The 14,431-nt window shown below is 43.6% G+C and overlaps 1 protein-coding gene across 5 annotated transcripts in view; it reads left to right on the top strand.

Moving 5' to 3' along the window:
- ETV6 (ETS variant 6) overlaps positions 1-11,934 on the top strand; it is a 222,375-nt gene extending 210,441 nt beyond the window's left edge. For all 5 annotated transcript variants that reach the window (XM_011376033.2, XM_023520891.1, XM_011376034.2 and 2 more), the window contains 3 exons: positions 1,991-2,133; positions 3,983-4,083; positions 7,788-11,934. In XM_011376033.2, the coding sequence (XP_011374335.1) occupies positions 1,991-2,133; positions 3,983-4,083; positions 7,788-7,893 (350 nt within the window). In that variant the 3' untranslated portion in view covers positions 7,894-11,934. The remainder of the gene's footprint in view (positions 1-1,990; positions 2,134-3,982; positions 4,084-7,787) is intronic.
- Positions 11,935-14,431: the final 2,497 nt, after the last annotated feature.

The following is a 14,431-nucleotide window of genomic DNA, read 5'->3' as shown; positions in this document are numbered from 1 at the left end:
TATATATACCTGTTAACCAGCTTCTCTGAGAATAGAAATTGCATCGAGAAGCATGACATTGCACGAGCTTCAGAGTCACCAAAGCCTAGAATCCTATGTGTGGTCTCTCACGAGCTCTGCCCTTCGAGTACATTACCAAACCCTCTAAGCCCCAGCTTCTTTGTCCATATAATAGGAATAACAACAGCACCTGCCTCCTCAGGTGTCACAAGGGTCAAACGCAACCATGCTTGCAGAATACACAGCACAGTGATTGCAAACAGCACCAATAAATATCATTGTTGTTCCTTTTTCTTTCAGCAGAAAAAGGATGCCTGGGAGGGGAGGGTCTCAGGACAGAATTAAAGATGACGTCCCTGTGGGGCACACTCTTGGCCCCGGGGACGCACCCTTGCAGGCTGATGGACTAGTCAGATACAGAAATGCCTGAGAGCTGAGAAGGCTAAATCTCTGCCTCATGGGTGCTTTTTCTCTTCAACATTGTCTCTTCCATTTAGGATTTATACATTATGATGTTTCTATAATAGTAATAATAATAACAACAACTCATTGTTGTTATTTTCATTACTTTCTCTTTACTGGCGTTATCACTCATCCAGTAATCCTATAAAGTGAGTGTTGTTTTTCCTGTTTCTTAAATGAGGAAACAGAACAGTCGGGGAGATTTAAGAAACTTGCACACGGTGACCTGACCCAATTCCCCTTATAAATATACTCCAGAGAAAGATTGTGTCTGTTTCTCTGGGAGGTGAACGTGTGGGTTCTAAGGTACTCCAAGCCTGACCCAGACCCTCCCCGCCCCAGATCTCCCAGGCCTCACCCAACATAAGGAGGTCGTCAGCACATCATAGTGCAGGCGCCCTGGAGTTCAAATCCCAGGACCTCGGGCATTAGAGGATTATAAATAATGCATGTAAAGTGCCAGGCACACATGACACTTAGTAATTAATCATTTATTCCCAGCCACACTGGTTAGTGCCTATCAAAGCGTTCAGAATCAACAGTGAACACCTGGAGGCCAGTCCAACATCAACTAGACCTAGAAAGTACCTGTCTGTCCCCACCCACCTGTCAAGACTCTGTGAGAGGGTAAACCACATACCCTTATGGCACAAACCCAAAAAACACTAGCACAAAAGGAAGGCAAGCAGTATGTGCCAACTCATAGCTAAGAGGTGAGGCCTAGCGCAGTGCCTGGCCTACACTAATTCGCTTAATATTTGTTGCTTAACCAAATGAACAAACATCAGTTGTACAAGTGGGGAAAGAGATTTTTTGCCCTGGGTTTCTCTTTACCTTGAATCCATTATTATCAAAACAATTTGAAAGACCTCCACAGTGTGCTATAATGAGATCTGTATTCTTTTTAAAACCATACTAGTCACAATTCCCACAGTCATGGTCACCAAGCCGTATAGTTTTTCTTTTCCCACAGCCTTTTACACATCACGCTTCTTTTCCTGCCATTTTTTAGCCAACCCCAGTCTTCTCATCTTTATCCATTCAGTATCGCCCTCCAACACCGAAGTCATCTTAATGGTACAGTTATACCACACTGCTCGCCCTGGAACATTAGGGCTCACTTCCTGCCTTGTCACCCTGCCAGCCGACTTTTATTGCCCACTTTCAGAGACACATTTACAGTTAGAGCTAGCTCTCTGGCTCTCCTATGGACTCTGCTCAAGTTCAAGTCATTGGTCATGACCATGGAAAAATCACTTCCTCTCTCCAGGTCACTGTGTCCCCATCTATGGGAGGAGTCACTTGGCCTGGATGGTCTCTAAGGCCTCCACAGGTGAAAGGTCACCCTTCTCCAACACCATCCCACAGGCCTCTCTGGGCCTTGGTCTCCTCCCTGTCTAACTCCCTGAGGAAGTTAGTCCTTCCAAAGTAGGCAAAAGCACTTATTCAACTATTTTTCTGATTTTTGTTCTTAGTGCCTCAACAAGAAACATTTTCAACAGTGTTTTCTTGACCTTTTCCTCTGTAGACTGTAGACTGCTTTGGGATTACGTCTATCAGTTGCTTTCTGACAGCCGGTACGAAAACTTCATCCGATGGGAGGACAAAGAATCCAAAATATTCCGGATAGTGGATCCCAATGGACTGGCTCGACTGTGGGGAAACCATAAGGTAAAAGAGCACTAGATAGTCACTCTGTAAACTTGTGCCAAAATAAAGCCTTTATCCCTGGGCTGGAGGATAATTGTCTGTCTTCTACTTCCTAAGTCTGTGCGTGATTATTTAGTTTCTTCCTTACCGGGCAAACAATTAGACAACAGTTGCAAAGGGAAGGAGAGAATTGAAGATGCCCCTTTCTGTTTGTTACTTTTGCCAGGTGCCAGTTAACTATCTGGTCTGACAGGGCTGAGGTCTGAGTAACCCTCACTCCCATCTCTTTGACCTGACCTGGACACCCAGGGTGTCATTAGGAACGGGGTAACAGGGAAGCACTGTGGGGCTCTCTGACACACAGGGAGCTATGAGAAGTGTCACTTCTGTTCTGCTCAGTTAGAAATTCCTATGTTCACGAAGGCCCATTTCTACATGGAAAACACAGTCTGGCTTTAAAACATCCCGCTTTAAAAGCAAACAGTGCAAGAAGTAGGATTGCCCCACAATCCTGCACACTAGGAAGAATGAAAGAATTTAATTAAAAGATAAAGTCTTTTAAAGTTAGGAAAACTGTTCAACTATGTAGGTGTAAAAAGTGGGTAAAACAACCAAAATGTCCATCAATGGGCGAATGGATAAAGTAGCTGTGGTCTATGCATACGATAGAATATTATTCAGCCTTAAAAAAAGAAATTCTGCAAGATGCAACAACATAGGTGAACCTTGAGGACGTGATACTAAATGTAATGAGCTAGTCACAGAAAGACATATGCTGCCTGATTCCACTTATATGAAGTATCTAAAATAGGCAAATTCATTGGATCGAAAAGTGGGTAGGTATTGCCAGGGGTTGGGAGGGGGAGAGATGGGGAGGTACTAATCAATGGGCATGAAGTTTCCACTAGGCAAATGAGTAAGTTCTGGAGATCTGCTGTACACTATTGTACCTGTAGTTAATACTGCTATATTATGCACTTAAAATTTTGTCAAGAGAATAGATCTCATGTTACATGTTCTTCTCACAATACAATAAAGTAAAATAAATGGAGCAAAGAGATCCCCCCCCCTCAAAAAACGTTTAATAAATAAATCCGTATTCCTACTTAAAAAAAAAAAAGAAAAGAAAAGAAAAGATTCAAGATCCAGGCTTGACCAACTGGCACAGTGCTGTGGTGGCACAACGCCAGATCAGCCAGATGAGAGGGGACAGAGAGGGACACAGCCAAGCGCACTCTGCCCCGGCCTTCGAGGACCCAGTGTGCCATGACCAAATATGGCAAGGCCCACTGAGAGACACTCCAGTGTGTGAGTCACTGAGAAAAATCCCTCTGCAACTCCCACATTGTGCCATAGCACCCGGGCTTGGAACCACTATATTCTTGTTTCCACAACAGGAATTTAAACAACAAATCTCTTCCTTAAAATGACAGACCAGAAACGCTGTTTGAGAAAGGTCACTGCAACAAGAAAAGAAAAAGAAAAAGAAATTCTCTGTAGGTCAGAAAGTGAAGGATGACCCACAGATAGTGGGAACCTGCAGGAAATTCCTTGGACACAGCAGAGCACAGTTTTGGGAAAGGAACTGAGGGAGGTTGCTGTGGGATGTGCTTTCTTAGCTCAGCTCCGAGACTTCTGACAAAGGGTGATTCACTTTAGGAGAAATCTTGGAGATGACCTGTGTGAAAGCAGAGGGGTGGGGACGAATGGGCCTGGAAGGCAGCAGATTAGCAGGTAGCTTTCCCAAACTGGCAGAGCCACAGGAGCAGCCAAAGAGCTTTTATTTTAATAGCTCCCCCAGAGCCTTTTCTGAGGTTCATTTCATTGTGTCTTTGTGCTTTTTTTCTCTCTTCCTCCTTTGAACAAACAGAACAGAACAAACATGACCTATGAGAAAATGTCCAGAGCCCTGCGCCACTACTACAAACTAAACATTATCAGGAAGGAGCCAGGACAAAGGCTTTTGTTCAGGTAGCACTTCCTTTTTCTCCTTTCCTTCTTTTGGGAGGATATTGTTTTCTTTAAATAAGAGGGAGGAGGGAGACTGTTAAGATCTCTACCTGCCTATTGGATACTCAAAGCCATCATTGCTACAGATCGGATGCCAGATGCTGGTTTGTTAAAATTTAAGAAAAGAAAATTTTTTTTTGTTTTACTTATGTCTGCCATATAGTAAAACCAAAACTAGATAAACACAATCTGACTCGCCTTTCAGAGAAGGCAGTGATCATATAGTATTACCTGGCGTTAACATCCAGCCTAGTTAAAGGGAGCAATCGGAGTAATATTTGAATGTCAGGGCAAGGAATTAAACCTAGACTTCCAGGTTACCAACTGAACCAATGTTAGTCAAATAGCGATAGTGTTAATGAGTCAGTCACACCTTTTTTAAATGAAATAGAACAGAATTGATTAGGATAGGCTAGAGTTGAAAAATATCAGACTATATCAAACGTAATTAAGGATGACCGCCAATTCATGAAAATTTTGTTTTGAGGTGTGTGTGTGAGAGAGAGAGAGATGAATCATGATGTAAAATGTAGTTATTACAGTGTATCATAATTAGAAAGCCACTGCACTAGACGTTCCTCTTCCCAGAATTCTTCACAGCTAATGAGTTCCAACCATTTAACTTACCACATAGATTGTGATTCAAGTACTATGTAAGAGAGGAGGAAGAATTGGAAGGGGAAGAAGAAGAGATCTAAAGCACCAATCAGGGCAGGCAGAACACTGATGTTCACCGGTGGTAGCTGACGTGGTGAGACCAAGCAAAGGTTGGGAGAAAATGGGATCAAGAAACACCACCTTACGTTATAGATTTTGGCTGGTGGGACAGGAAAGAGTTACAGATGGGACTAGAGATGTGGACTTGGAATTATTTATATACAGATAGAAAATGACACTGTATATGAGCAGAGGAGGTCACTGCGATAAGTACTTACTGGAAAGAGCAGAGAACCTGAGCTGTAGCATTGGGAAGGCATGGTAATTTAGGGGTAGTCAAAACAATTGGGATCTTTAAAAGAAAGAGAAAAGGCTGTTCAAGAGATGAAAACAGAAGGGAATGAAGTAAAAAAAAAAAAAAAGAACCCTTTTTCTCTGGCTCTGCTGATGCCTTCCCTTCATCCTTCTACCAGACCTAGTCCTTGGCTCCTATTCATCCTGCTCTGTACTTTTTTCCTGAGCGAATTGATCTCATTACACAGCTTGAGTTATCACCTCAATGGTGAGACTCTTATATCCCTCTATCCAGCTCGAAAAACTTCCTTAAATTCCAATTCTGAATTTCTAAGAGCTGCTTATAGGACATGTCCACTTAAATATCACGTTAGTCTCACAGACATGAAATATTTCAAGACATACACATACTAGAACTCTCCCCACACACTCCCACCCCCCAGTATTCTTGTTTCTCATCAGTGGCATCATCACTGTGTTAAGCAACCAACATAACACTAGAGTTGTCTGTGACTCTTCCTGTGTCCAAGTCAGTCGTTGTGCTGGATTGTCCACTGGCTCTCAGTACCATTCCCACGCCATTCTCTGTTACAGGGGCTAATAGTCTGGGAGCCACATTTCCCAAGATTTCCTACCAGCAGGTTAGAGTCTACCAATGACAAGCACTTTCTAGAGATTTGGAAGATGAAAGAAAAGCTTCTCTGGCAATAGAGACTGATACTTAGACTTCATGATTCACACCCAGATTAATTCAACATTCTCTTTTACCTCTGGTCCACTCTCCTGCCTCCCAGATTCTTAATACACACTTCCAGCTGCCCTACTAACACTATGCCACAAACATATATCCCTTTAATTTTTGCTTTTTTAATATATATACTCTCTAGATCCATCTCAAGTCTGCTGCCCTTTATGAAGCCTTCTTCAACTGCTCGAACACACACAATCTTCTTCCATCATCTCTTGGGTTCCTGTGGCCCTAAACCACATTTTGATTCTCATTATTAATAGTTGTATGTGTGAAGTCCTCCCCACAACTAGGTCAAAAGTCCATAGAAGGTAGAAGATTATATTTTATATAGTTCTGTTTTATACCTTATGGAGGCTTTCAATAAAAGTTTCTTGACAAGCCAGGTATGGAATATCAGAAGCTTAATATGAAAAAGCAGTCAGAAGTAGGAAGAGGTAGTTCGAAGGGCCAAATATAACATATCTGTGGACTTGGCCTAGAGGGAACTAGAGGTGACTTCAGATGTTGAGGGAGAAGTTTTGGATAAGAGTAGAAGACAGACTTCGGATGCTACAGATCATATTGCTTGAGAAGTTCAGGAATAATGGGCAGAAAAGAAAAGCAGCTGTAGCTGGGAAGTTCACAGGTTTCCGATAGAGATTTTCAACAAGATAAAAGGAAAGAATAGGCCTATTAGTGAGGAGAGATTAGTCATTTTTGAGAAAATGAGTTTTGGAAGCCAGACTTGCCACAAAATGAAGGCTTCTCGGTAAAAAACCCAGCGTGTAATCAAGTGAAGTGTTAAATTGTGGGTCCTCTTTACAGGATTTCTAGGATTTGCGGGAAGGAAGGTTTCAGGGTGGACCGGTGCCAGTAAGCAGCCCTTTGGTGATGAGGCGGAGCTCAAAGAATAGGGCTCAGAGAGTGAAAGGAGTAAAGAGGGTTGTGAATAGGGTCAAAGCTAGAGGTTTGGAGGATGGCATGGTTATAGAAGAAAGAAGACTGGCCAGACCAGAACGGAGGGCTCACGCTTGTCAGCAGTGGAAACCAAGACTCTCCAGGGTAGAGATGACAGAGGCCCCAATGGGCAGGCTGGAGAGCGTGTCCTTGACTTGATAAGCGGTCATCGTAGGCTTTTGAACATAAAAGGACGAGAGAAAATGGATGTTTAAGACAGTTCATCTGGTGCAGGGCAGAGTGCATGGGAAGGGAAGGGTGTGCCAGCACAGAGCAGGGCTGTGGAGAGGGCACCCCCACGGTAAGGGCAGAAGATTTGCACCTAGGCTGCCTCCTGAACTGTGTAAATCATGGTCAAAACACGTCACTGAAGTTATTTCCAGGTGAACCCAATGAACAAGATAAGCCTTGCTGTGTGCACCTCGCTGCCAAGGAAGATAGACTAAAGGGAAGTAATTGCTAGCATTTTGGGCGCATCACTGATAACATGGAAAAAAAGACTCCCATTTTGCCTTTGTGATTTCTAAAAGCACCACTAACTGGCCCAAAATTTTCCTTTCAGCATGGACTTGTATCTTTTGAGTTAAATTCAAGTTTTGAATACCATTCCCTGGACTCATGGTCCAGAATGGAAGTGGATTTATAGCTCTCATGGGTCATTATAAAATCTAACTCTAAAAATAAGTAACGCGGATAAGCGGTTCCCTGTGCCATGGTTCCCTGACATGATCATGCAGTAATGCGCTAACCAGCTCCGAGGGGTGCTCTCGGTCTCACAGTCATCCTCGCCGTTGTTTTTTGTTGTTGTTGTTGTTGTTTTAATAATTATTTCACCATTTTTCAGGCACTCAGGAGAAGGAGCACCTTTTTCTAATTGACATTAAGTTAGCATTAATGGCTGGGTTCAGTAGCTCTCAAGTTATATGAGGTGATAGGGCCTTTTTTTTTTTTTTTTAAGTTTCCAGTTCAAGGTGAAGACAACTTTAGGAAAATGTAATCTCTTTATGCCCCATTTCCTCTTCCCAAGGTTTATGAAAACCCCAGATGAAATCATGAGTGGCCGAACAGACCGTCTGGAGCACCTTGAGTCCCAGGAGCTGGATGAACAAATATACCAAGAAGATGAATGCTGAAGGCACCAGCGCACCATGTCAGCGGGCTGGCAGCCGAGAGAGCCCCTGCCCAGCGGGACTGCTGGAGGCGTGACGGAGCGAGCAGGCGGGCTGAGGAGAGTAGAAAAGGCAGAGACCCAGGAATGCGAGTGACACTTGGCTTGCATATCAGGAGGGACCCAAGAGCACCTTAGACAAACCACCCAGCAAAGGCGGGGCTGGAATTCAGGCCGAGGGCACGAGCCTGGGACTCGCGGTTCACGTTCCCCACTCATTCGGAATCTCTCCGTCTGTAATTCCTCACCCTCACCCTTCCACCTATTGTTAGTTTCATCGTTTTCGTTTTTGTTTTTGTTTTTTAAGACCATGCCATTTGACTTTTCATGATTCATCTAGGGGAAGACTACCAAGGTCGTTTTCATATGGAAATATATATCTGTTATATATATATATTTTTTGCAAATCTCACAAAAGTGCAGCACACCCAGCTGGTCAGGAAAGAGAAGACTTGCAAAAGGGTTCAGGTTCCTCTTTATCCTGCCACGTGAGTCAGGTTTGTTCCCGTTGCTGTTGGATCTTGGCTGGGAAAAAAAAAAAAAAAGGAAAAGAAAAAAATGTTTTTAAAAAAGATAAAGTGAAAAGGAGAGCTCTCTTTTTCTCTTTCTCGCTCTCCTTCCTTCCCTGCCTCCCCTCTGCCCTCCCTCCCTGCCTGCCGTTGAGCTTCAGACGCCTTCCAGCAGAGTTCAGCCTCTTGGAGAGTCTGGGGAGCAGTAGGCTCCTAAACAGAATTGGTGGCCTGGGTGCTTTGGGGCCGGCACCACTAAATCAGACCCACAGCCCGGCATTTGGCCACCTGTCTGAGGGAGGCCAAAAACATCAGAGATGGTGCTGTCCTCTAGAAAGATAAGTGCTAGTCCGGCAGGTGGCCCCTGACACAGCTGTGAGAACCCTGAAGCTCCCTGGTTCCACAGAGCGTCAGGTAAGAATGGAAGGCTATTCAAGTTGTTGAGAGGGACCTGGCACCTTGGAATCAGCTTACAGGTGCTGCAAAGTGGTAAATACAAAAAGGCCACATAGGCCTGATGGTCCAGGAACTGGGCGAAGAATCTTCTGCAGTGGGGTCTAGAGGATAGGGAGGTAGGAAGGGTCTTCTCCGCTCCATCTCAAAGGCCATTGTGTGGTCAGTTCCATGCCCTCACCTAATTGTTATTTTTTTCAATTCCTAGCCTTTTTTACAGTTTCCTGGTACCCATAGGACACAGGGCATTCGAGAGGGGAGGACTCTGGAGTGTGCGGTCTCGGTTGCTACCAGTGTCTGCCCAGCCCGGGCAGATGAGAAGTTCTTCAGATACATTACCATTTCCTTCTTTCTTTGCATAGCTGTGTTTCAGAATGGACTCATTCGTGGCTCTTTTTCACCTCAAAATAAAGTCAATAGTATCTTGTAAAATGAGGGACACACCACCCCTTAGTACTTTTGATGATAACATATTTTTAGAGAGCTGTTTGGATTTGCTTTCCTTTTCTAGCCGTCTAAATTGACTTTTCCAATACAGGTTCAGAATCCAACATTAGGACTACGGTGTTTTTTTAATCCAAAAGGTTAGACCTGCCTTACAAAGCACCCTCTCCTTGTTTCTCCTCATTTTTCTCTGTTTCCTCCCCTGTCAGGTGAGCATCTCACAGCTCCCCCAGGGTACGCTTGTGACTGTAAGCAGCAGGCCCTAGGTGAAGTGGCCAGACCCAGCTTCTCTTCCAGCCATTTCTAAGTTGAGTCAGGCACAGCACACAAGCGCGAGGCATTCTCCCCCAGCCTCCTGGCAAGGACACCAGCCTGCAGGGAAGGAGGCACAGATAGATTGACTATGGTTTAAGGACACTGGAATTGAGGAGCTGATCAGGGCTCTTCAGTCTTGCTCTGTTCCTGCCCCTTATCAGACCACATGTAGAAACATGGAGGTAGCCAGCTCGCCCCCACTGTCATGTGCTCCCCCCCACTCTACCTTCCAGAATATTGAGCTTCTAGTGAAGTCAGGGACCTTCTGTGTGAGGCTAGGGGCTCCCATTATGAAGGGTTTGGTTTGAATTTGCTGAAATAGTGATGAAATGCAGCTGGATCCCAGCATAACACAGATGTCTTTCAAGAATGTCCAATGGCACACAGTGATACAGCCTCTATGATGACTGATGTTGTATCTCAAATGGAGAGATTAAGCCAAATACCTTGAGCGTTGTAAAAGCCATTGAGTTTAAGAACAAGAGAGAAAGGGTGGATTTTTTTTCTAAAGTCCTTTGTGTGACTGTGAAATGAAAGACAAGGGCATGATGTTACTCTTCCCTAAAATTAGGATATCTCATTCTATTCACCTTACCGAGGTATGAGGACTCAGGTTCTTTCTATTCAAAGGATTTTACAGTTGAATCATGGAGGGAAATTCCCTTTCGATCCAAGGATTTTTAAAGCAATATCCTATAAGAATATATAAGAGTTAGGATGACACTTTCAGGCACTCGAAGAAGAAATAGAAGGCACAAATTCCAGTGTAGTCTTTATTTCGCATCCAGGTATTACCAAGAATGATTTCTATTAATTCCCTTAACAGCAAAAGTTCTTCTCATTTGTTCTTTGAGAGAATACGTGGGCAGTACCGACACCAGGAATACAGTACTTACACAATGCAGACGCCAAAGATTTCAGATTTAATTTAGCAAACCTCGTTGGAGCACCCACTAAACACTCCGAGGGATTCAAAGGTAAATCGGGCACAATCCTGTCCTCTGAGAATTTACATTCTACCTGCAGGATCTATCCATCAAGACATTTCTCACTTCAACACTAAGTACTAGGGGTGATGAAAATTTTACCTAGGACCAAGGTAAAAAGCACATCCATGATCAGAATAGTTGGTCTTTCCCTGCTGCCATCATGGAAATCCTTGCCTTGCAAGATCAGAAATTGGGAAGGGAAAATGCAGAAGAGCACTGCAGAGGACAGCTTCCTCCAGCTGTGTCCAGGATGGACACACTCACTTGCACCTTGAAATTCCCTAGCGTCTTCTGCTCCCCGTACCTTGAGTTAGCTAGGTTGCCTCTTCTCCATCAGAAGATGGCAGTGGCAACTGGCTGGACTGGCTCCTAAAATCTTTTGTCCAAGGTAACTTGGTCTGGCCTAAAGCAGTACCACCAATGTTCCCAGCCTTTTTGTGGGGATCCCCCCAAGCAAAAAGGGAAAACAGACTGATGGATTTGCTCTTTTCAACCCTCCGATCCTTTTGTCTTTTTACACTGATCCTTGTCCAAATGAGAATGTAAATTTAGCTAAAACTTAAATGACAGAATTTGCCTAAATGACTAACCACTATTTCCGCCTTTCCCCACCTAGGCTCCAACTCTGAATACAGTTCTGAAACATTGACTCCCTTTTGCAGAAGGGAGTATCAGAAATGTAATACAACTTGCCCCAGGAGCAGACAACATGCCAGGGACAGAGTTAGGCTGAGATCCAGCCCAGCCATATCCCCATTTGACCCATTCTCACCCAGGAAGCTGAAGATAAAAGATTTGGTGAAATTCACAAAGGGCAATTTTCTTTGCCTAAGCATTCAGTGCTAGTTAGTTTTCACCCACTCAGCCTGCTCTTCTTTGGGCAAAAACCTGGAATGAAGGGAGTGATACAAGAAAGCCAATGAGAAGAAAAGGTGGGCAATAATCCCTGCCTTTCTAAAAACCACAGAAGACTAACCTGATCCTTTTGGCCCCATCTGCATCAACACTAAACAACTACAAACTCCCTGAATCTCACATATGCCAAATCTTCAAGAACATTCTTGAAGATTTCTCTTGGTGACTACAACCACCTGCAAACCAGAATGAATCTAGAATTTCTCTTTCTTGCTTTTTTTTTTTCCTTTAATTTCTGATCTCTTGTTTATGAGGTGTGGGGTTTATAAGGGACTGAATCAAATGAATGTAACAAAAAGAAGAAAAAAAAAAACAAAAAAAAAAAAAGCCTTTTCTCAGGGCCAGTGAGTTGCAAATAATTTTTAAAGAAAAGCCTATAATTGCATCATCTCAATAAATTTTTTATAAAAAAAGAAAAAGTCCCAAGTCTCTGTTTTTAATAAGATGAAATGGAAGTCAGACAGGCAAGGTGCTCCAATGAGGTAAATCCTGTCTCCACTCAATTATGGTATAAAGTGCAGTCATGGTTTTTCACTGGCAGGAAGCCTCTGGCAGAGCAGTCTGCAGACAGTCTTTAGACAGGCAGCATCAGAAAGGTCAGAATCAACAGTTTAAATCTGAGTAGCTGCCACAGATGGGGAAATTTGCCAGAAGGAACCCCACTCAGAGATGTTTGGGTCCTATGCTGTGCCAAAGACTTCAGTTCACTGTGGACTAAGGCAATTCCAAGAGTTAAAGGACCTTGGGTCTTTTTCCAGTGTAACTGCTCCTTTATTCTACTGAAGTCATGGCTGTGAGCCTATAGGTGATGAGGGCAAAAATGTAGGTCAAGCCCATAACTATACACAGGACATAATGACCCGGAAGGTTATCTGACAGCTCAGAACTGGCCCCATGCTCAGAATGTCAGCCACACTGGCCAGTGGAACCACCTGCCATCCAGCAGGCGCTTATGATTTCAACACCGAGCATCCTGCAGTCGATCAGAATTATTCTATCCCTCTGCCATCAGAGGTGGGTAGAAACTAAGAGAAGCAAATTACATTGTTATCTACTCAGATGTAGTTTGGAAAGCAGAAGTTTGAAATCAATGATCTCAGAGAATGTTGTTAGATTATTTCTGTATTTAAATTGTCCCAGGTACTCTGTCTCCCATGATCATGGATTACTGAAATTTGGCCCTATATTCTATATCATCAGAGCACACCATCAAGTAATAAGGGGCTAGATATTTCCTGCAGTGCCAAAAATGCCCTGAAGCTACTATTTCTATAACCCAGCATTAATATCAATTACTAGAATTACTAGAAATGTGAAGTATCAGTTCTCACCTAAAGTGAATCAAAAACTTTGGCTATGGGTCTTAGCAATCAGTTTTAACAAGCTCTCTGGGTGATTCTGAGGCATGCTGAAGTTTGGAAACCACTGCTAGCATCAATTTATTCATTTTAGTATGAAAAAGAGTACATGGCCATTTAAACAGTAAGTACACAGAATAATTGGTGACAACTAATTCGCATTAATAATACACGCAATCATGCTGCATTTTCCTAATACTAGATAAACTATGGAATGAGGCTAAATAGACACAGAATCACATGCCAATATCTCTTTTTGCTTCTTCCAAATGTTTTAAGCAGTCCATTTGCTATTAAAAGGAGCCGTTTTAAAAGATAACTCTGAAGTTGACCCGCCCTTGCAAATTAGAGCGTAGCTATTTATTCACCTATGCCCATTTATCTACCTAACTAGCCTAATCGAAAAATGAAAGGATCATTCTCATCTGCTGACTGACCTTGGCTATCTGTTCCTGAAATAGCTGAGCCTAGTTGACCACTTAGCCAGGATATCTGCAGGGGACTCCAGGACCACTGGACTAGACCAGTGCTTCTCAAACCTGAAAAGTGCTTGAGAATCACCTGGTGATCTTGGTAAAAAACAGATCTTGGTATAAAACAGATATTATCAGCCTCTTGGGAAGTATGAACAGATTTGCTCTTCTGCTCTAGTCTCTGGAGGAGGCTTGAAATGCAACATTTCTAGCAAGTACCCCAGTGATTTGCTGCTGCGGGTCCTCAGACCACACTTTGAGCAAGAGACTGATGCTCTCCCTTCGAGCCCTGAGATTCTGATCTGAATGCAAAACTGAGCTAGCCTCTCTCCTAGATGTGTTCCTTTGCCAGGTCCTCCCTAGAATAGTTCCCGGGGCCAGTCCTGCTTTGCAAGAAGTTGGCTTGTTCTCCTTTTAGGGCAGCAACAAGAATAAACATGATCAAAAGCCTCTTCGCTGAATGAAGGAACAGCTGTTCTTGTAATGGAACTGCCTACTAGTGCTCATGGTCCCTGTGCTTATGGGAGGGAATGCCTCTCCTTCGGCCTAGGTGGCCCAGTCCTGATCACTGTAAGCAGAGAGAAAGCCAACAATGCCATTCTCCCTGTTGCAAAGAACAGCGCGATAGGTGATCAGCGCTTCCATCCAAACTAAGTTATTGATATGAAAAGGAAACAATCTTGAGGCAGTGTGCTCACTGTCTGTACTTACAGATTCTTTTTTGTTGTTTTTTTTTTTAAGGACCTCAGTCCTGCTGGATTGGAGAGCCCTGCTAGTAAAAATCACCGAGTAAATTCTGCCTAGAATAAATTCTGCCTACTCTCTTTCAAGAAAGGAGAAAGCTATTCTCTCTCTCCCCAGATCCTCTCAGCGCCACTCTTCTGGAGTCCTGTGAGGGGTCTGTGTGACTTTCCCCTCAACCACAGTTTTGGTCATGAGAGTCCATATCAGACCACCTGAGTTGACCTTTGCTTCCTCCCCTGGTTCCATTAGCCCTTACACATTCCCTCCTCAGTGTCCCAACTGCAAATGCTTCTTAAAACAACT

This window comes from Pteropus vampyrus, unplaced genomic scaffold, assembly GCF_000151845.1.
Source record: "Pteropus vampyrus isolate Shadow unplaced genomic scaffold, Pvam_2.0 Scaffold283, whole genome shotgun sequence".
Lineage (NCBI taxonomy): Eukaryota > Metazoa > Chordata > Mammalia > Chiroptera > Pteropodidae > Pteropus > Pteropus vampyrus.
The sequence above is the reverse complement of the archived record's forward strand: the minus strand, read 5'-3'. Positions and strand labels throughout refer to the sequence as shown.